The 20,984-nt window shown below is 41.4% G+C and overlaps 1 protein-coding gene across 1 annotated transcript; it reads left to right on the plus strand.

The window, feature by feature from the left end:
• The first annotated feature begins 660 nt into the window (after positions 1 to 660).
• On the plus strand, positions 661 to 18,081 carry FRZB (frizzled related protein). The gene is made up of 6 exons (XM_026052114.1): positions 661 to 1,128; positions 10,593 to 10,640; positions 14,544 to 14,609; positions 16,591 to 16,795; positions 17,058 to 17,121; positions 17,877 to 18,081. The coding sequence occupies exons 1-6, from the start codon at positions 678 to 680 to the stop codon at positions 17,985 to 17,987; spliced, it is 945 nt and encodes a 314-aa protein (XP_025907899.1). The 5' UTR covers positions 661 to 677; the 3' UTR covers positions 17,988 to 18,081.
• The last annotated feature ends 2,903 nt before the right edge of the window (positions 18,082 to 20,984 follow it).

Consider the following 20,984-nt stretch of genomic DNA (forward strand, 5'->3'; position numbering starts at 1 on the left):
AAGGTAGAAATCAATGCATTCACCTCTGTCTATAATATAATCAGTATTTTTGTATGCTGTTTCTGTTCAAAGTTCACTTTGTAGGACGGCTGGAATGCCTTTAAACACTAAATCTGTTCTCTTTTTCCTGGCATTAACGGAGCTGTTCGTGCTCGCTCGCGTTTCACGCGGCTCGTCCTGCACCGCAGGACAGGGATGCAGCTCGCAGGGACGCCGGCTCCGTGCCGGGCTCGAGCCTTTCGGCGTCGCCTGCKGCTCTTTGTTATGGAAAACGGGCGCTTTGGTGGCGAACGCGGCGCTCCGGGCCAGGCGGCACCGCAGCGGCCCCGACCCGCTCCCATCCGCGGCGCGGGCGGGGCGGGGCGGCCGGACCCGCCCAACGGCTCCGCAACCGCCCAACGGCTCCGCAACCGCCCAACGGCTCCGCAACCGCCCAACGGCTCCGCAACCGCCCAACGGCCGCGGCCCCGCCCCGCCCAACGGCCCCTGGCTGCCCGAGGGCCCCAGCCCCGCCCCGCGCCGGGCGGCCGCAGAGCGAGAGGGCGCCGGCCGCAGCCCCTCGCCCCGCCGCAGCCCCTCGCCCCATGCCGGCGTAGCGCCCCGCGGCAGCTCCGCTCCGGCCGCCCGTCCCCGGCGCTCGCAGGCGGCCCCCGCGGGGCGGCGCCGCCGCCGCCACCATGTGGCGGGGGCTGCCGCTGCTCGCGCTGGCCGCCGTGGTGCTGCGCGGGGCGCCGCGGGCGCGGGCCGCGGCCTGCGAGCCGGTGCGCATCCCGCTGTGCAAGCCGCTGCCCTGGAACATGACCAAGATGCCCAACCACCTGCACCACAGCACGCAGGCCAACGCCATCCTGGCCATGGAGCAGTTCGAGGGGCTGCTGGGCACCAACTGCAGCCCCGACCTGCTCTTCTTCCTGTGCGCCATGTACGCGCCCATCTGCACGCTGGAGTTCCTCTACGACCCCATCAAGCCCTGCAAGTCCGTGTGCCAGCGCGCCCGCGACGGCTGCGAGCCCATCATGCGCCGCTACAACCACAGCTGGCCCGAGAGCCTCGCGTGCGACGAGCTGCCCGTCTACGAGCGCGGCGTGTGCATCTCCCCCGAGGCCATCGTCACCGCCGAGGGAGCCGGTGAGTCCGCGGGGACAATGGCGACAGCTTCTCCCCCCGCCCCCGGCTCTCCCGCGGGTTGCGCCGCTGCCCGCGCACACGGACGGGCAGGCTGGGAAGCGGCGGAGCCCCCTTCACCCTGAGCCTCTCATGGGACACCCCGCATGCACTGTGTGKTTTTTTTTTAACCTATCTTCTCCATCTTTATGCCCAGTAACAGTCAAGAGAAAAGTTCTACCCTAGCTAAATCTCAKGAGTGACAGCTCTGCAGCAGAGCCYGGTTTGAAACTTGGTTTCAAACCTTTCCAAGGTTTGAAACTTGGCTTCTGGCAGCTTTCATGTACGTGGGAAATTGCTTGTACGCAGGCTTAGCCTCAGCATGTGGTCAGCAGCATCTGCCTGTGTGGGACGTGCTTGTCCCACCGAGCCRCACGGTGCCTGGCTGCGCTGCCCCTTCATCCTCCAGCGGTGCAGGACTGGCTGCCGCTCGCCCGCGGGCTCTGTGGGATGCCCTCACCTGGCCCTGTGCGGCTGCCAGGCATCGGGATGCAGCCACGTCCCCGCGCTGGTGCCAGCACAGCACGGGCAGGTAGCAGCGGCCCTGCAGGGCGGCTGCYGGGGAGAAGAGCTGCAGGGGAAGCACACGGGTGCGCGCTGTGTCCCGCGCGCAGCTGCGCACAGGTCCTGCCCCTGTACAGCCAGGAGAAGGGAAACCAAGGTCTGTTTTTAGTGYGTCTCGTACTGAGGGCCTCAGGGAGCCATCGGCTGGGTCCACTGTTAAAGCAGTTTTGTCTGCTCTAACCTAATGTCCTATTGCGATGGCCTCCAAGGGGCTGCTCCAGCTTGCGGAGCCCCGCGGCTTTCCAGCTGCATCCTGTTCCGCTGGCTCTGCTTACTCTGCTACATACCGCAAGGTTGTAGGCAGTTGATTTTTAGGTGCGTTACGGTGCTGCTGCTGCCGGAGGCTTGCGTGAGCAGAAAGAAAATCTCCATGTGGATGGGTGTTTGTGGTGCCCAGGACACTGCAGAGCTGTTGCTAGAGAGGTTTTCTGTCCCGCTGAGACTGTGATTCTGCTGGTAGTGAATGGGAGCAGTCTTTGGGACTAGCGCTGCACACCTGCAGCATGATACGAGGAGCAGCACACAAGTACTCYAGTGAAGTAGCTTCTGAACAGAATGTTGAAGTAGTTAGTGGTAGTTATCATGGCTGAGCTTTGACCTTTACAAAAGGGCCTGTCTCTCTTGAGGAAAACATTTGCCAATGAGCTAATGGGGTTGCATGGAGCACGCTGTAAGTCACAGTGGTGGTGAGTTTGCATGGACTGTGTGTGTAAGCAGCAGAAAAAGCAGGTTTGCCAGGGAGCCCTGTGCAGGAGGCAGCGCCTGGAGGCAGGGATGCACCTGCATTCCCCTCTGCCTTCCTTGCTCTCTGCGTGAGCAGCTCTGCTGCTGCAGCTGTGGCACCCGCTGCCRCTGCTTCCTGCTGTGATTTCTTCCCTGTTTCCCTTGTTCTTCCCACCATCACCAGTGTCCTTGGAAGGAAAGGTCTTTTTAGCTTCTGACTTGCAGTGATCAGCACTTTAGTTTGACTGCCCTGTTATCCTATTACCGCTTATGTTAAATTCCTGTTTTCTTCTCCAGAGATCTTGTGCTTTAGTTTCCTGACCTTGCTCCCCTGTTCAGCCTTCCCCAGATAAGCTTCTCTGTTTACTCCTCCCTGTTTATTTGCAGGCTGGGCTAACTCAATTTCTTTTCTCATTTCATGAAATTATCCTTTCTTCCTCTTCGAGGCTACATGACACTTCATATTCTAATATCTGAGGTTGTATTAAAATTCTGACCCTTCCAATCATTCCTCCTCCTCCTTTGCTGCTTTTTTTTTTTTTTTTTTTTTTTTTTTTTTTTAAACAGTACTCAGCCTATAAACTTACCTACCTATTTTTGTCTCTGCATCTCTTCTTACTGTTTTTTTTGAGGACTACAGACCTGCTGGGATGGATGGTTTGGGGGAATGTGGTTTTGAACACCAAACTCGCTTCGCTGCAGCATTGAGATGCTTTCACAACAGTCTTAAAATGGATCCAGACTGAGGGAGGCTTGGCAAGTCTACAGCAATTTGAAAGCAATCACATACAAATCTGAAGGGAGGAAGTTTTGCTGAAATTGCCCCAGAGTTACCTATTTCTGAGGACCACAGCAGTACAATAACCTCTTTGAATGATTCCAGTCGAAAATCCATGAAAACTTTCTTTCAGCGAATGAGAACCTGATGACATTCTCATTTCTGGGTTTAAAATTTTGAACCGATGTATTATTCACTAGACTGAAAGAATCCTTCTTGAGGGAATAAAAATGCTCCTTTAGAAAGCAGAATGAAGTATTCCTGTTCTAGGAAGAGGTATGGTGAACGCTTCCCAATTCTCCAAATAAAGGATTGCAGCCAAGTAGAAGATGCAAATAACAAACTACTCAATGGTTAGTATACAGTACAGTTATTCTTCCTCCTGAGCACTCCTGAACTTCATGCTGTTTTTAAACTGCTTTTAGTAGAGCAAACGTACACAATTTTTCTTTCTCAGTGGCTTTTGTTGTGGAAAAGGATTTTTTTTTTTTATTCTTAAGAAATGTAATCTTCATTTTTCATTTTCAAAACAAAAGGCAGAGGGAGGACTTTCTGCCTGCAAAATGACAGGATTGTACTGTATTCTTTGCTTTCAGAGTCTCTGCATTATTAACTAGGAAGGATTCATGTGKTTTTTAATCCCTTATGGTAAGTGGCAGCCCAAAAGATAGTGTGCTCAGCTGTTTGCCATTGAGAAGGGGCAATTCAAAGGCCTGACTTCTCATTTCCCTTCCTAATGATCTGCCATGGTCTCTTAAGAACCTGTGGTTCAGATTGGTCCAAGGGCTATTCTTACACTGCGCGCTGAGAAGATGGTCTTCTGTGGCATGAGCTGCTTGTGAGAGGCATAGGCACTTTGTAAGGGTTAGGTACAGTCTGAGAGTTGGAGACTCCAGCTCTGGAGTCTAATTGTCTAATTATCTGCTATAATTGTCTATTGTGGCAAGGCCAGTGGCTACAGGACTTGGAGTGCTCGTGGTGTGRCAGCTTCTTCTGCTGGTTCTATGGACTGAAAGGCTTTTGATGATTTTATGTTGTGCCAGTTCAGTTGTCATCTGACTCTTCTTCAGCTGGGAAGTATCTGTATAAAACTTTCCAAAAATTTTGTTTTAGATGCTCTGAGAGGCTCTGCTTTGTGCCAGCATCAGCGACTGCCGGCCTCTATTATCTGCTGAGCTTCTGATCACAGGCTCAACGTGTGGTTGTGCAAAGTGTTGATTGTTGCTCCGCAATGTGGGATTTCTGGAAGTTCTGCCTCACTGGTTCCAACAAACCCATTTCTTTCCTTATATCTGATCTCTGTCTCCATGAAAATAATTGGTCTTTAATTGTCATTTTGACAATGCCAAGTTGACTTTTTTTGTTTAGTTGGTGTTACAGTAAGTGATGAAAATTTCACTCATGAGTTGTACACCTTATGCCTACAATAGATGGCTAGTATAAAATGTAGAGAAGCTGTGGTTGGTAAAATCTGTGGTAAATCCCAGTAAAAAGTTCACTCTTAGTTACTACTAAAGAGGTTATGTTTTAATCCTCCATGAGCATCTTTTAGATCAACTTTTTTCTTAGGCAGCCTAGAGTTTGAGGAACCTTCCTCTTCACGAAAATGAGGGAGATAGTTGTCTTCCCTTTAATGTTTCTTCAGAGCTACCCATGCATTAAAGGGATGAAATAAGCACTGATAAATCTGTGGTGGAGAAAGTTGCTGAGAATGTCACCAGTGCCTTGTTTAGGATTCAGTTAGAGACAACCTGTGCAGTTGGAAAGAAGACTAAACAGAGGACCCTCCTGGCTTCTGCTGTTCCCCCAAAATTGCTGTACTTTGCTGATGGTTTTGGATGACCAAGGTCATTCAGGTTTTAGGGACCACCTTCAACCATTTGTCTTGTGGTAAACTTTGCTTTCTTGTTACTTTATGTATATTTGTATAATATATAACAACACAATAATATATGCAACACATGATAAATATAGATTATATTACAGATCCTTCGTATCTGTCAGTAAGTTTGGTCCAGTTTCCATCACCTGTGGAAAACACCGTCATTCCTTTATACTTACATAGCAGAAGAAATCTCCAGGGCTGTGTTTAAAAGGCACTATGTAAATGTTTTGGAGTCTAATATGACACTATTTTGATTGATTTGGAGGATCCCACAAATCACAGTGTAGGAAGGAGAATTAAACAAGAAAAGCCTCTTGACAATGTGTCAACCTTACAGTTGCAACACCAGTGTGTGCTAAGGTCAGCTCTGTCCCAGGCTTTTTATCTTGGAAGCCTGAATGCTTTTATGTGGAACAAAGTGATTCCACTCCCGGATACCGATACATGCTGTCATTGTATAATACATCCTCAATAGTTGTATGTAAGTTGYGTTGCTCTCTACCTTGTTCAGAATGTCTCTTGCTTCACATATTTCAGTGTCTGCGCTGAGTGCATAAGGCTCACTCTTCCTCAAGTTTATTGGGTTATCTGTTGTCTTCGTTCCTGTCAAATCTTCCTTATTTTGTGAAGTGGTAAGAAACATGTACAGAAGCAAACAAAGGCCACTGAATTAGCCAGCCTGTCAGCTCTGGCATCTAAGAGCCTGTCTTGAATCTTACACATAATAAGTAACCAAATTCTTTGCTAGCGTTTGGTTGCTCATTCAGCACACATGCCAAAGCATTATTGTAGAGATGAATTCACAGACGCTTATTGTAGAGATGAATTCACAGACCTTCATTTTTCTCTTACAGAATTTTGCAAAATGTCTCAGTCGTTTCTCACTGTATTTGATGTTGTTAAATGTTTCATTATTTATAAGAAGCAGTACTTAGTCTGTGATTTAACTTGCATATTCTGTGGGGAAACCAGATCCACCTAGTTATCTGGTTCCATATTTCTGGAGTTCACAGCTTACAGTCTTGTAATACAAATCCATGTCGCAAGAGGATTTCTGAGCAGTTCAAACGCATGTGAATTACCCTATGAGAAAAACTGGGACTTTCCAGTACCCTAGACTGTCTGCTCATCCCTGTCCATTCTGTATCTACTTGTTGAAGAGCAGGAACAGCCTCTATTACAAGTGGACATAAAAGTAACTCAGAGGTGCTCAGTACTTCGTTATGAGCTGTTGGAGAGTAGGAAACACCGCAGTGAGATATCAGCCACATAAAATCAATGTTAGAGCCATTTGGGGYGATTGTTTTAAGATAGCTGTTCAGAATTTGGAAACTTTTAAATAATTAAATATTAAACATCTTAAACATTAAAGAAAAACTGATTTGTAGAAGACATTTTTGAGAGTCTTAAGTGTAGTTTTGTCATGTCTGCCTAGCTGAATTCACGGTAACCCACTACATGAACTGGGCATTGTATACTTAAAACAAAAGTGAAAGAGTAATTTCTGATGCTCATTTTCCATACTTTAATAACTTAATTTCCAAAATACTTATTTTCACAGTTGAGATCACGCTTTGTTTAGCTCTGCTTACTGTAGTCAGGCTCTACAGGCCATTAGGAAAGTGTTTTAGACTGCACATATGCCTTCCTCGGGGAGACTACAYATGCTAACACTGTCGTTTTAGAATGGAGACTTGTTTTAGTCATTTGCCCAACTTTCAAGTGGACTAATTTCTTAATTAAAGAACAAAATTATCACGAGGTGCAAGGTTTAAAGGAGATAACCATGAGCAAACAAAATAAGAGAATTCCAAAGCTCTTAAATAAGAGAATGTTAAACCTTGTTAAACACGGCTAATGGTAATATAATTGATTATGTTACAGTATCACTTCCAGTTGCCAGGATTTGAAGACTGAATTCCCTAGAATGGCTTTATGGTCTAAGAAAAGAGGAGCTCTGCACAGCTGAACGTTATCAAAGCCTGTCAGACTTCGGTGCAGACAGTGAGAAATATTTGTTTTCTTATTGATGTAAATGGAAGATAAGACAGGCAGCTTTCCCCAGATATATATAGAATGGAAGTGTTATGAGGCTGCAAGTTGCTCTATGCTTTAGCATACAAAGACAATGCGGACACCTGTATTAAATTTTAACTACCATATTTTTAATCTTTTTAAAAATATTTTTATTCATTTTTTTTATTGCAGTCAGATAAGCACAGGTACTAAGAGCTGAAGTAGTTTGCTAAGTCTAAACATAAGTGTTTTTGAAAGGTTTCTTAATCAACAGGGTTCATGTACCTTCATTTGCAGAAAGTGCCCAAGCCACAACCAGCCTCCGTGGTGGTGTTGTTTTGGGCAGTGTTCCTGGAGTGGCTTCAGCAATGGCTATTCTTTTAATTGCAGCAATAATCAACATCATGTTATTACTCTTGGTTCTGTTTCTCTTGCTCCTCCTCTTCTAAATTTTATTATTATTTTTTAACTGATATAAATAAGATCGTGTATTCAGAATTAAGTTCCCATGAAATTGTTTCTTTTTTCCCAAACCTCTCCAAACCTCTCCAAATCTGTGGTCCATCAATTGTTGTTCTGCACACTTACAATAGCAATAGCTTTTATTCCGCTCTATTCTGAGTGTTTTTTAGAGTTTCTCACTGCAAAAAAAATAATAATTGGAATGGTTTGTAAGAAATATCACTTCATTTTTTTTTTCTCCTTAATCAGATTTTAATAGGAAATCTTAGAGTTTGAGCATTGGATAATATTCCTCCTTGGCAATCCTACTGATCAGTGTTGACAGATACTTCTTTCAAAATGCTCTTTTGTGGAGACAGAGCTTTGCAGGGAGGTCAGTTCTGAAGAGAAGTGCAGCAACTGGAAGTCAGTTGCTTGTTGTTAAAAGTAGCAGTACCTGCTTAGCACCCTCTTCCTCGTTGATTAACATGGACTGTGGCCACAGTTGCAGAGTGCAATGCAATTAAGGCACAAAAACTGAACGGCTTTCCTTTAAAAGCTCTTCTGAACACAACTGCTTGCCAGGCTGCTCTTTTTGCAGTGCAGCTGGCTGTTTCAGCAGATACCCGTACCCACTGGTTGGGGGTGGCACAAGTGAGCAGATGAGCAAGTGCGTGCAGGATTGTGAAATGGGGTGAGCTTGTGGTGTGGTGTTTGTGTTTTAAAAAAAGTCACATACCTAGAAGTAGAAGAGAACGTCTGCTGGAAAGCAGTCTAATTCCCTGTTATTTTTGGGATTATAGGATTATATTAGGCATGCTGAGTGTTTACCAGCCCTCACTGCATTGCAATGGAGTTTTCTGTATATTGGTTACAAGGACAGTTTCTTGGCTAATGTGAACTGCTATAATGCTACTGACTGCTGTGGATTAAAGCTGGTAGGTCAAGGCTGGGGCCATGGCCCAAAGTTACAGAAACAYAACAGCTCTATCAAATTAGTACCTAATTAAGACTTCAGAGTCAACTGGACTTTCCACTGATGGTGGTRGTGGTGGTTTCGAACTGGATCCAGTTGTAGGTTCTAATTATGGACTTGTATGTCGATATACAAATTTATTGCTATGTACAATTGCTTTTTAATCCTTTAGAATTGCTCTCTTTGGATGGCAAAGGAAACGTTTATTATCAAAAACAGCCCTGTGCAGGACTATGAAACTGAACAGGAGGTGATTTTTCTGGATGGTCAGAAGTGGGCAGTTTGGGTCAAAATGCAGATCTTAAGTCTCATGAAGTGTGTGGATGTTGGAATCAGCCTTCACTTTTGCAAGGATGTCTTTCTCTGCCTTCTCTGGTTTAGCCCCTATTAGCAGTTTTACTGGTATAAGGAATGTGATTTAGAAATGTGAACAAACGTCCCTTCGTTCATAACTGACATAGTGTCTGTTTTGGCGGGAATTGTAGTTTTTGGGGCCAGGTGAAGCACCAGAAAAAACGCTGTGTAGGGCCAGTGCAGAGCGCGCTGGTCCTGAAGACAAGCTGAGCAGTTGCCCGAGCTGGCAGAGCTAGTGGCAGCAGATGCAGAGCTCCGTGCGCGGGAGCTGCTGCTGTCCCAGGGGCAACACTGCCAGGCCAGGCCTCGTCACCACATGCAGTGACCACCACAAGCCGTGTTTGATASTTCCCTCTGCACTGCCAGCACATCAGAGAGCTTTAAACACGTATTTGTAGTTCAGCGTCTATGATTAAATAACAACCTCAGGCCTTAGTATTTACTCCATATATCTAAACCCTTCACTTACACATAGTGTTATTAGTGACCTGGATTGTATTACAGCTGGATCCCTATAGCTCTTGCTGCTGGAGTGTAGATTTGTTCCATAGTCATGGATTTGTTTGATCTGTGTTTTAGTAGCTGTGCTCTTGCATAACTCATAATGTGAGGGTGTAAGAAAGGTGGTGTTTGTGTGGCATTGGCTGCAAGAGGTGAAGAAGCTGGACATCTTTTGGGCATACAGTCTTGAAGGAGGGCTTTATCTGAAGGCTCATGTATATTTTTCCCTGATTTATTTATCATTCTAATAAAGTGTTGCTACCTTTCTGCCTGTACTGAAACTGCTATTCTTTATTACTTGTACATTTTATGCAACAATATATTTATTTTTGTTTTTAAGTATCTGCATAAATTCAATAAATGGAAGTGTGATTTACTAAATAACAGATTTGAAATTATGCATTATAACAGATTTGAAATTATGCATTTTTACCAGCATGGGACCCATTTTACTTCCAAAGAACTGATTTTAGAAACATTTATAATTTTGACACAGTGATTTTATTTTATTTTATTTTATTTTATTTTATTTTATTTTATTTTATTTTATTTTATTTTATTTTATTTTATTTTATTTTATTTTATTTTATTTTNTTTTATTTTATTTTATTTTATTTTATTTTATTTTATTTTATTTTATTTTATTTTATTTTATTTTATTTTATTTTATTTTATTTTATTTTATTTCAAAATAATCACTTATTTTTCTTTTAAACTGAGGGGAAAGGGAAGTTCTGAAACATTTGTTTTGGCATTTTCTTCAATGATTTGATTATGGTTGGTTGGATTTCCCCAGTAACCAATAAAACAAACCAAAAGTAATTTCTCCTTCAGCATCTTRTTAAATGCAAACAATACATATGTATTTTGAGATGCCTGAAGTACATGCTATGATTTCCCATCCTTCTCCCAAACCTGCTGATCTATATCTCAGTRTAGATGTGACATTTAACCTGCTTTCACATTTGACATTTTGAGCTGGTTCCACTCAAATTTAGTGTTCATGACAACTTCAACGAGAACAGGCTGACCTGTTGAAAATTGCAGCTTATTTGTTTGTTAATAAAATTATTAAGTTTTAATATGTTAAATATTAGAGAAAAAAAAAAACTTTTTAATATAGCTGTATTGAAATAATCCAATATTCAAAATACTAACCCTTCTTTACAAATTTTTCAAATCCATGCCAGATTTCCCAATGGATTCTAATAATGGCAACTGTAGAGGTGCCGGCAGTGGTGAGTACATTTTATAACACTGTATAATAAGCTATAGTCTTGCAAATTCTTTGTATATTTAAGACCAATGCCTAAATCTTCTGTCTTGTCTTCAGATCTTGTGGATTGTGCTTTTGTAGGTTGTGATTTCGATCACATGAAAGYGAGATTTTGGGACTGGAAAACCTGTATTTTTCTTAGCAGAGTTAACTGAATTAACTTCTTAGCATTTTTTTTAGCATTTTTTCTTCTACTTATCTGTTCTTTAGCAGCAAGGAATTTGCCGGATTTGAGTACTTCTGCTGATTGGTGTTATGGATGCATTTTAGACTATGCATACATGCATATTAGGATGGCATATTTGTAGGTAGTGATTATTGGGGAAAACCGTTTTGCCATGCAGTACATTTATTTCAGTATTTATAAGGTCAAATTTTAAAAGGAAGGCATGGATGTTGAGCTTAGATTAGGCCTATGTTGGGTTATATTAATAAATATTATTTAAGTTAAAGTTAGCTAAAATACCAATAAAAGGCCGTGTGGGCCTTTGTGTCTCCCAGTGCTGTGGACATGTTGCTGCTGTGGTTCCAGTGCTCTTCTGAGAACCCTGGTGGCTTCAAGGGAGAGAATATCCAGGCTCAGAAGCAGACAAACAAGCATTGGAAAAAGCAGAGATATCCAGATCAGTAACTGCTCATGTTTYATGTAGAATGGGATTTTACAGCATACTTCTTTTGCTGCCCTCTTTTGTGGTTACTCTCTTGACACTATTTGTGGAAAGCTCTATCTTGAGAGAAACAGGCAACAGTCAAAAATGTTTTCTCTCATCTTCAAGCTATTCTTCATTTGAAGGCAGGAGAAGCTGGGAGTGCTGAGTTCACTCGAGCTCTGCAGTGCGCTTCTCGCTGGCCCAACAAGTGCCCTGATGCCTCACTGTGTCAGCATCTTTWTCTCTCAATAGGAATTAGAAATAAGGCATCATTTTGTAAAGCTCTCAGAAATTTCAGAAGCACCAGGGTTATTAGAAGTTATCCTTCATTTAAGAACATAAGATTCTAGAGCAGTAGCAATGAAATGTATTTATCTCAAAAAAAAAAAAAGAAAATTAATACTGACTTAAAATTGAGGACAATATGAGAGTTGGTGTTCTAGTACCACAGAGCAGAATTCTCTAGACCAGGAAATTAATAGTCTAAAACTTTGTGGAATTGAATTCTGAGATGCATGCATGAGTATGGGTCTTAGGATCAGGACTTTTATGGCCTCTTCTGAGGCAACTTGTAAAATGGGCCACAATTTGGCCTGAAGTCTGCAAGCAGAAGGGAAGCCAAGAATCACTTTCCTTCTCTGTTTTTATTATTTTAACACACTGTCATACAAAAGCTTATGTTTGTAGTGCATGCAACAGGCTTGCTATAATGATGAAGTCTGAAGTCGGTCCTATATGTAGAAATACGTGGTTTTCTGAAGATATTTTTAATRTTAAAGGAAACAATATTCTCTTCTTTGAAAGGTTTTGTTTTTTTTATATTTTGAACTACAAGAATCCAAAATAAATAATAGTTTGAGAAGTCCAAAGCTCCATGATACCATCCTTGTGTTTTTTTTTGATTTGTTTGTTTTAATGCAGGAATCATTTCCAGGGGATAAAGTCCTTTTTGAAACTCTAAATTTTTCTTACCCATTGGCTGTATGTGTTAGTTAGATCAATGGTGTATAGAAATAAATTGTATGAAGTCCTCTTCCATTTAAATGCTGGGTGAACAGTCAGCWGACAGTGCTGGATATATAGGACATTGAGCACAAGTCAGGACACCTGGGTTTTTGCCCCAGTCAGCTGCTCTGCTGTGAACTAGATCCTGCTTCCACTGCTTGTGTCCAAAGAGAGAACAAAGTCTGCTTAATTCTGGAGCCTGCTGTTTGAAATGGGGCATTAGGGGGCTTGCAGGGGAGATTTCAGTGAGCTGGCTTTGACTGTGCACCTCTACCAGATTCCTCTTGCACACTCGCTTGGAATAAGTGGAAATCTGCATTGAAATAGCCAGCAGTGCCATTTTGTGTTAATAAAAGCATGGGGCTGAGGCTTCAGCATTAGCGCTCCCCTGGTACTAATGAAAGTGTTTTTACATCAGTTATTGTTTCCAGCTGTCTGAAAACACTGGAAATAGCACTTTGACAGTGATCATTTGTATTGTGTTTAGCAGGTCATCCTTTCTGCTGTATGGGCTAATAATTTCCCTATTTGTTATATCTAAAGTAAATCTGAAGTTCTGCATCAGTTTTATACAGCAAAGTCAAACAAGAGGTGGCTCTCTGCCTCATATTTTTATTATTACATGTCCAAATTCTATGTATGCAGTACAAGTACAAGCTTAAATTGTACTCAGATGTGATGCTCCGCAGCGTAGATTTTTCAGAAGGACTTAGGTCAGGCAATGGCAATCTTTCCAGCTCTGCTAGCCGTATTATTCTTTCCAAATTAAAGAATGAGCATGCTGGTGAAACCGCAGTGGGACCTTGGGGATGTTGCCAATAAACTGCTGATCTTTCCTCAGTAGAGAGTAAGAGCTCCAAGCATCTGTGGAGTTTCAAGCTCAATGAGAGAATTGTTGCCTTGAAACTGAGGTTTCCAGCTGCTGGCCCTGGTGCGTGTCAAAACCTGCCTGTGTGCACCTCGCTCTCCTCGTGGCTCGCCAGGCTCGTGTTCCTCAGGAGAGCCTCATGAGCAGCTCCTTGTTCCACTTATAACTACACAATTATTTGTTGGTCATGGATTTTTTTAGCCCTTATAGTTTCTTAAGGGAGAAGCCAGAACTTCAACACTACCCTACTGAAATTGTTTCAAGCAAACTCTTAGTTGGGAAGCTGAGAAGGAGCATGACAGGGTGGCCGACAAGGTGAAGTGGTCTGTCCCWGTGGTGAAGGAGCCTGGCTTCTTGTCTGCACCCCTCCGTGCTGATGGACTTCTAGGTTAAGGATTAAATACAGTTGCGGTTCCCATGCCAGGGACGTCTCTCACATGCAGTCTCGTGTCTGCCTCTGCTCTGGGAATGTAGCCTTCCTGGCTGCTCAGAGGCACAGCTTCAGGTAGGAGTTAAATTTTTTCTCATTCAGAGAAGCTCAGATGCCTCCCTGTGTGGTATGCAATTAGTTTTGAATTCCCTCAGCCTGAGGACAGCATAGGGTTCTGATTTCCGATTTCTTGGTAAATTCTTGAGACTGCAATAAAGATGGCTCTCACCCCCAGCTGCACGAGAAAACACAAAGCTCTCTTTTGTTCAGTGAAAGAAGAGACAGAGGTGCCTTCCCTTCGTGCTAGGATTTCTGCATATGGATTCYGAGGTCGGGGTTAGGACCTCCTTCTGTTCTGCATCTGAAAAGTAAAAAATCAGAAAAAATGCAATGTTAAAAGCAACTGAGCAGAGCATTCCCATCTGCACCTGTGGAACCAAGGCAGCTCCTGGCTCGCCCCGTGAGTTTCCTGGGGTAGCCATTTCTGTCTCATTTTCTAGTTTCCTTCCTGCATCAAAGTGAGTGTCAGAGCTTGCTTTAAAGCTGTGGATTCTGCACTAGGGACGTGAAGCCTGAAAGTTAGGCACTACGGTGCAGACTTCTAGGTATCGGAGTCCTTGGACTTGGCTCCTAACTTCTCATTTGGATCTGCATTTAGAATATGAAACACGATTTATAGCATGAAAAATACCACACTGATCCATTTTGACTAATAGTTGCTAGATTGATTTCTTTGCCTTGGGCCTGTCCTTCTGTTGATAGCAAAGGAGAAATACTACCTRCATTTTAGCTGCACTTTACTTTAGAAATAAAGCACTTTTTTTTTTTTTTTCGATATGAACTTGGAGTTGCAGAGAGATTGTGACTTGCCACGTGCTCTATTCTTTCTAAACAAAGGTTTCTATTTTACAGAACGTTGCAAATGTAAGCCTATAAAAGCTACCCAGAAGACCTATCTACGGAACAATTATAACTACGGTAAGGAGAGCTGCAGGGGACCAAGGCTTTAGGAGGAGATCAGGACKTTTAAGGCCACAGTAAGGGAATTAAATATGTAGGGATGGGGAAATTTTCACAAAYGTAGGCTTGTTAACGCAGTAATCCTAATTACAGAAAGACTGATTCCAAAGTCAAAACTGTGGGTGCTTGTGGAATAATGAGTAAGAATTAGCCTAGTATTTTAATACAAGATTACATTCAGAATTCATGTACTATCTTAAACTTTTATGCCTATATTTTCCCTTTGATGTACAGCTTGTATATGATCTACTGGCACAGAAAAGGACTGTTGTTAGAAAACAAATTTTCATGCTTCCAAACTCATTGGAGGATCGTACTAGATTCTTTTTTTTCCAAGCTTTTGAAGCCAATACTGGACATCTTGCAGGCCATATTAGGCAGTCAGTAGCACTTAGGAAACAGCATGATGTTCTTATTATGTCTACTACCCACATYGCCCTAATCCTAAAATGCATCACAGATCCAGTCTGCTGCATTTACTCATTCCACTTGCCTCAAGCGAATTAGCCTGATGAAGTCGGTAAATATATATCATTAACAAGGGTTGAATAATTAGGATTTTGAGATTGGAATTTGTGGGGTCCATTCTTGCCACCTGTTACTCATCTCAATAGTCTTAGGTACACTGAACTTCCTTTAAAGACTAAATGGTAGTAGTTACTTAATGTTCATTAAGATTATATRATTACTGCAAAATAATTTTCTTTTAAAAATAAACTCTGTTAGAAACTAGTAAGTTAGTATTGTTTTCAGTCAAATACTATGATTTTTGAGGTGACTAGATGTATTTATGTTGTTTTTGTGGATTTTGTGGAATCTTTATGGAATGACTATTGTCTGTTGGATACTGCACCTGCATGTTATAGAAAGTTACCGAGCGTGCTACAGATGGCTGCGCAGGAATGATTTTGGAGATGATAACTAACCACTGTCTCTCTTTGTATTCTTTATCACAATGTTTCCCTCTTTTCTTTCTTTTAAAACTAAAGAGCTTTCGAAAGGCATTTGAAAGATCTCCAAACTAAAGTAAGATTTTGTGTTAAAGTCTTAAAAGATTTTAAGAGAGTGGATCACTTTGTGTGTATTGAGATCACTTTGTGTGTATTGAGTGCATCATACTTATTTGTTGGCAGCTGTATTTAAAGCTGCTTTTAAACTAGCTGAAATACATTCTGGTTGAATGAGTTTATGGACCATGCATGAGAAGAGAGAAGTCTATGGTTTTCTTTTCTTTTGTCATTTTTTTTCTTCCGTATTACCTTTGACACATAGGTTATAGGAGGTTCCTGAAATGGGAAGGGTTTCTATTGTCTGCAAACTGTGAAAGATGTAGTATTCTCTGAGTATGGCCTCTGGATTTGCTTTGGTTTTGTATGTGGTTTCAGTTCATTGGATACCATGAGAGACTTGAAAAGCCTTTAAAAAGCAACATTATCTCGTAAGCAACTTAAGGCGAAAAGAAAGGATAAGGCAAGAAACAATCAGACAGGTCAATCTTAGGTCAAGATTAGGAGCACTGGAGTTCATAAAGAACAGAGCAGATTGGTGCTGGGTCACTGGAGAGAAAATATAAGAAGGCCTGTCCTCCAGTGGAGACAGTGATACAATAAGCTTTGATGCATATTCCCATTTTGTGAGAGGCTAAAGATGACAAATTGACTTTGGTCATGTGTACTGCAAGTAGTCRAGGAGGGAGCAATTGTAGTATGAGTGAAAGGAGGAAAACATACAAGTAATAAGATCTAGTATGGATTGCCTTCTTCATGGAGAATGTAAGGAGAAGCAAAGGATAGGGAGTGGGAAAATTTCTAGAGTCCAGCTACACTTTTAGTAAATGAGCACACAAAAAAGCTAATCTGTGTGAGGCTATTAGGATTAGCTTGTGGGTAACCCGTAATATTTGCTGCTGTTAAGTCCACTCTTTGTTACTTTTCCCCAGTCATTCGGGCTAAGGTGAAGGAGGTGAAGACTAAATGTCACGATGTCACGGCAGTAGTGGAAGTCAAGGAGATTCTAAAATCTTCTTTGGTGAACATCCCCAAGGACACTGTAAACCTTTACACAAACTCGGGTTGCCTCTGTCCACCGCTCAGTGCCAACGAAGAGTACATCATAATGGGCTATGAAGATGAGGAGCGCTCCAGGTAACTCCTTAGGCCTTGTCCTTGAGGCATACGTGTTGTTCATCTACTCCCCTACCCACAGAATTGTGTTTCAGAGGCACTAGTCTGAAAACTTGCTGTATAGCTCCTGTACATCTCCTTAATCAAATTCAGCTGGGCTGCTGGATGGTAGAAAGCTCTCTCTGTAAGCAGAGCTCTTCGTTTTGTTTGTGTTGGCTTGTACAGCCTATATACAGCCTATATACACCTGTTACTAAAACGACTGCTTGTCTCCAATATGTAGGTTACTCTTGGTAGAAGGCTCCATAGCTGAGAAATGGAAGGATCGTCTAGGTAAAAAAGTAAAGGTAAGAAAACGTCTCACCAAAAGTCAAACACCCCAAATATCATAAAATGTTTGCCCCCTTCCCAGCTTTTCAAGAAAAGGGAGAAAATACACAGACAGGCCCTAGTTCATTAGTCTTAGTGATTTAATGTTAGCCTGGCGTGTTACCTATATTATTCAGAAAAATACGCTGAATAAAGTAGAGAGACGAATGGATTTTACCTCAAATGTACAACGGTGTGAGAGCAATCAAGACTTTTGTTCCGACCACCCCCTCAAACCCCTGCCTCCCCTCAAAAAGTCTTTTTGCTCTCAGGTAAACTAAATTACAGATATTGAATACTTTTTTACAGATTTTATTCCTCAGAATTTTTTTCAGCTCCTACAAGGAATATAATTTTAGGATAAATAATATTCAATTCTCTCAGTTTCTTTTGAATCCTTTTGAATTAACACCTTTGCAAAATTATATGGACAAGTATCCAAAGTACTGTGCTGTAATGTTGAGTTGTAAATGGTAGGAGGAAAAACAGTGATTAAATTCAGGGGCAAAAACCTGTTTTTCTTTCAAATATTCTTCATTTGAGCATAGTCTGGCAGGATTCCCTTGTTAAGGTTTATCATGGTTCCTTAGTAAGCCTATTCTACACAAGGAAGGAGTGTCTCTAACGGGGCATTTCTGAAGTGAATGGTCTGTAAACACGTGTGATTGTTTTGAGTGATGGTTATTTATTCTTCTCTATATATTATTATTATTTTTTGCATTTCAATATGCAGCGCTGGGATCAGAAACTTCGCCACCTTGGAAAGGGAAAGGGAGAGCCTGGACAAAGTGATTCAGCTCAGAAGTCTGGCAAAACCAGCAATTCACGACAAGCACGTAGTTAGATGTGAAATGCTGTTATGTTAAAATGCAGTGGACTCGATAACAAGACTTGCATTGTTGGAGCAGCAAAGGAGAAATTGCACTATTGCACGTTATATTCTATTGTTTACTACAAAATAATGTTTTAGCTTATATTAGTTTTTATTCTTCTTGGTGTCTGCTATTTTTTTCTGGATCTGTGCAAGCTCTGGAAATATATATCTTTTTCCTGTCAGAAAACTGCCATTATGAGATGGGAAAGATTAGATCACCCTGAAGTTACTATTTTATTTCCTTAACCTCTTTAAGGAGGAAATTCTGAAATAAGTAGAAATGAAATCTATCAGAGACTGTGATTTAAAATCATGAGTTACACTGTCTTCCTTCTTCCAGTGTATCTCATCAGTCTTGGTTATTATTTGAAGAAAGTCGTGGCAGGGAGACTTTTTTGAGGGGATAAGAAGAGGAGAGTAGTGTATAAATTTTGATTCTGAAATATAATGTACATACGTGCGCACACACACAGACACACTTATTTAGAGGCACATGATGCTTCTAGAAAATGAATGGAGAAGAAAATTGTTTGCAGGGTTCCTCACAAGAAGAAAAAACAAATGAACAACAGCAACAAAAGAAAAAACAGGAAAAAAAAAAGCAAAATGCTTTTTTTAACTAGCAGAAAACCACATTTTTGATGTTCAGTGCTCTTTGTGGTTACTTTTTTATTTGGTCATTGGTAAATTGCTTGTTCACAAAAACACTATTTAACRTTAAGGAAAGAAATTATGCCAAAAGAACTGTTTTATTCAGTTCACACCTTTTTTAAATTTGTAAGTAATTTTGTAACTTGTGTAAGCCAAAGTCTGGCTGAAAATATTTACTGCAACAAACACAGTGTGCTTATGCTCATGAGACTTGTTTTTTGAATATTTTGGGAATATCTGGGAAAAGCTGTACTGCTCTGTTAACTTGGAGCACAATTTACAATATTTTTTTTTTTTTTCTTGTAATGGCAGTTTTCTTTTATTTTTCTGCTGAGTTGTAGGAATAGACTGACTTACCAGGCCTGCTTCTCAGTACAGGTCTGCACTTTATCATTTTGATTTTTGTGGTGTTATTCTTAAATCTGTGCCGACGTAAACAGCAGTGTTCAATGCTCAGTAAATATGTCCAATAAAAGAATTGTAGTTGTCAACACAGATCTTATCTGACTTTTGAATCAATGTCACTATATTATATTACGGTTCAGAATATAAGATGAAAACAGAAAATCCTTTTTTTGTCTGTCATAAAGCAGACAAAATATGCCAACACTCGAAATTAGCACTCTGTTCTTTTCCTGTTTCTTGTCTGTCTCACTTAAAAAGAATTTAAAATGATTACAATAAAATAACAAGCCTCTCAGCTGTTGTGCACAGAAAAGAAACTCTTCTACTTAAGACGTAAATGGGTTTTGCGTTTTCAGCTGAAAGTATTGTCAAGCTGTTCAATGTATTAAGGAATRCCTTTTATTAAAAAGACAATTTTGCAGTTTTTTTAGATACTTAAAAGTGCCATAATAGTAAACAGAAATATTTTGGGATATTTGTAATAATACTGTTTTAAGATGTCCATTAATAACCAGAAGTTTCAGGTCATAGTTTCAATTGTGCCATGGGCCACTTTTCTGAAAAGCTCACGGTCTCATTTGTATTTTTAATTTTGAAAAAGCAGAAGGATAATTTAGGGAACTGAGTGGTTSTGAAGATCAGCAGTGGAATATTAAGCCTCCAGCTATTTTGGTGCTTGCTCAGAATACTATGCAGGCTGACTGAGAACTTGTAGAAGGGCTTTCGAAAGAAGCTGATTTTGGGAGTAAGGAATTAAARCAATAAGAATCCTTTAAACAAAAAAGCTAATCCCATTTGATAATGCTGCTGTGTCACATCTTGGGCAAGGTACATTAATGTTTCCTTTCTCAGCTTCTCTGTCATCTGGTTCCTGTTTTTCCAGCCACGCTGTCTTGCTCTAGTGAGTCCTAGTGGATACATCAGGGTGAACAGCGTCACTGAAGCAGAAAGTGGAGACTCGGGCTAGAAACTGCAAGTCCTATGAGACACATTATCAAYGTTATTAATTACAGTTAATTGTTTGGCTTGGTACTCTTTAGTKTACAATTAAAAAAACTGAATAGCAGGCAAAAAAGCCCTCAAACCCAGGCTTTGGAGTAGTCTTGCTTACTGCTATCCTATCCCTGTCCTCAGAGCTTTCTGAGGAAGACTAAGTAGTTTGTGGTTTTATGTGTCATTTAATTAGTTCTCTGCTAGAGACTAACCTAATCTCACATAATTCAGAATTAGATTCTATAGTGTGATTGTTTTCTTGTTGTTTTTTCAKTATTCTCCCAAAACTGTGGTGATCTTTGCCCTGTGTTCCCCGATTATTGCCACATTTCTTCATTAAAAGAAAGAGAGAATATCCCTGCTAAAAGTTTCCTTTTCAACAAATTATGTTATTTGTAAAGGTTCTACTTTTAATTGAGCTTCTGCTTCATTTATCTCTGAAAGCAAGAAGGAAGAAGCACTTCCTTCATCTTTGGGTCACCCTAAACCAAAGGAAAATTATGATCCCTTGGAATAAAGAAAGGGAAAGAATAGCTCCATGTACTTACATAAAACTTCTCGTCTAGGATTTGCTGTTTTATTGCTACTCTTAAACTCATGCCCATTTTTTGTGTAGTCTATCACACGATAGTGAGGTAGCTCTTTTTAACACTGCTAACCTCTGCCATTTTGCCTTTCTAGGGGGGAAAACAGGGTGTGATACCTTCCTCTGATGGAAAGCCAGAGACATTAACAGTCTGCTTGCTCTCCTCTGCAGCAGTGCCAGTGAGGAAAATTGGTTTGTTATCTCTATTCGTCTAAGAGAACAGTTTCGGAGGTAAGGGAGGAGCTCATGGATAAGGGTTTGCCTCTGCCTACAGGAAGATCCTGGCAGTATCACTGGAGGGAACTGCCAGTTTATTTGGCATTCTTGGGTGG

This window comes from Nothoprocta perdicaria, unplaced genomic scaffold (assembly GCF_003342845.1).
Source record: "Nothoprocta perdicaria isolate Ctin4 unplaced genomic scaffold, notPer1 scaffold_83, whole genome shotgun sequence".
Taxonomy (NCBI): domain Eukaryota; kingdom Metazoa; phylum Chordata; class Aves; order Tinamiformes; family Tinamidae; genus Nothoprocta; species Nothoprocta perdicaria.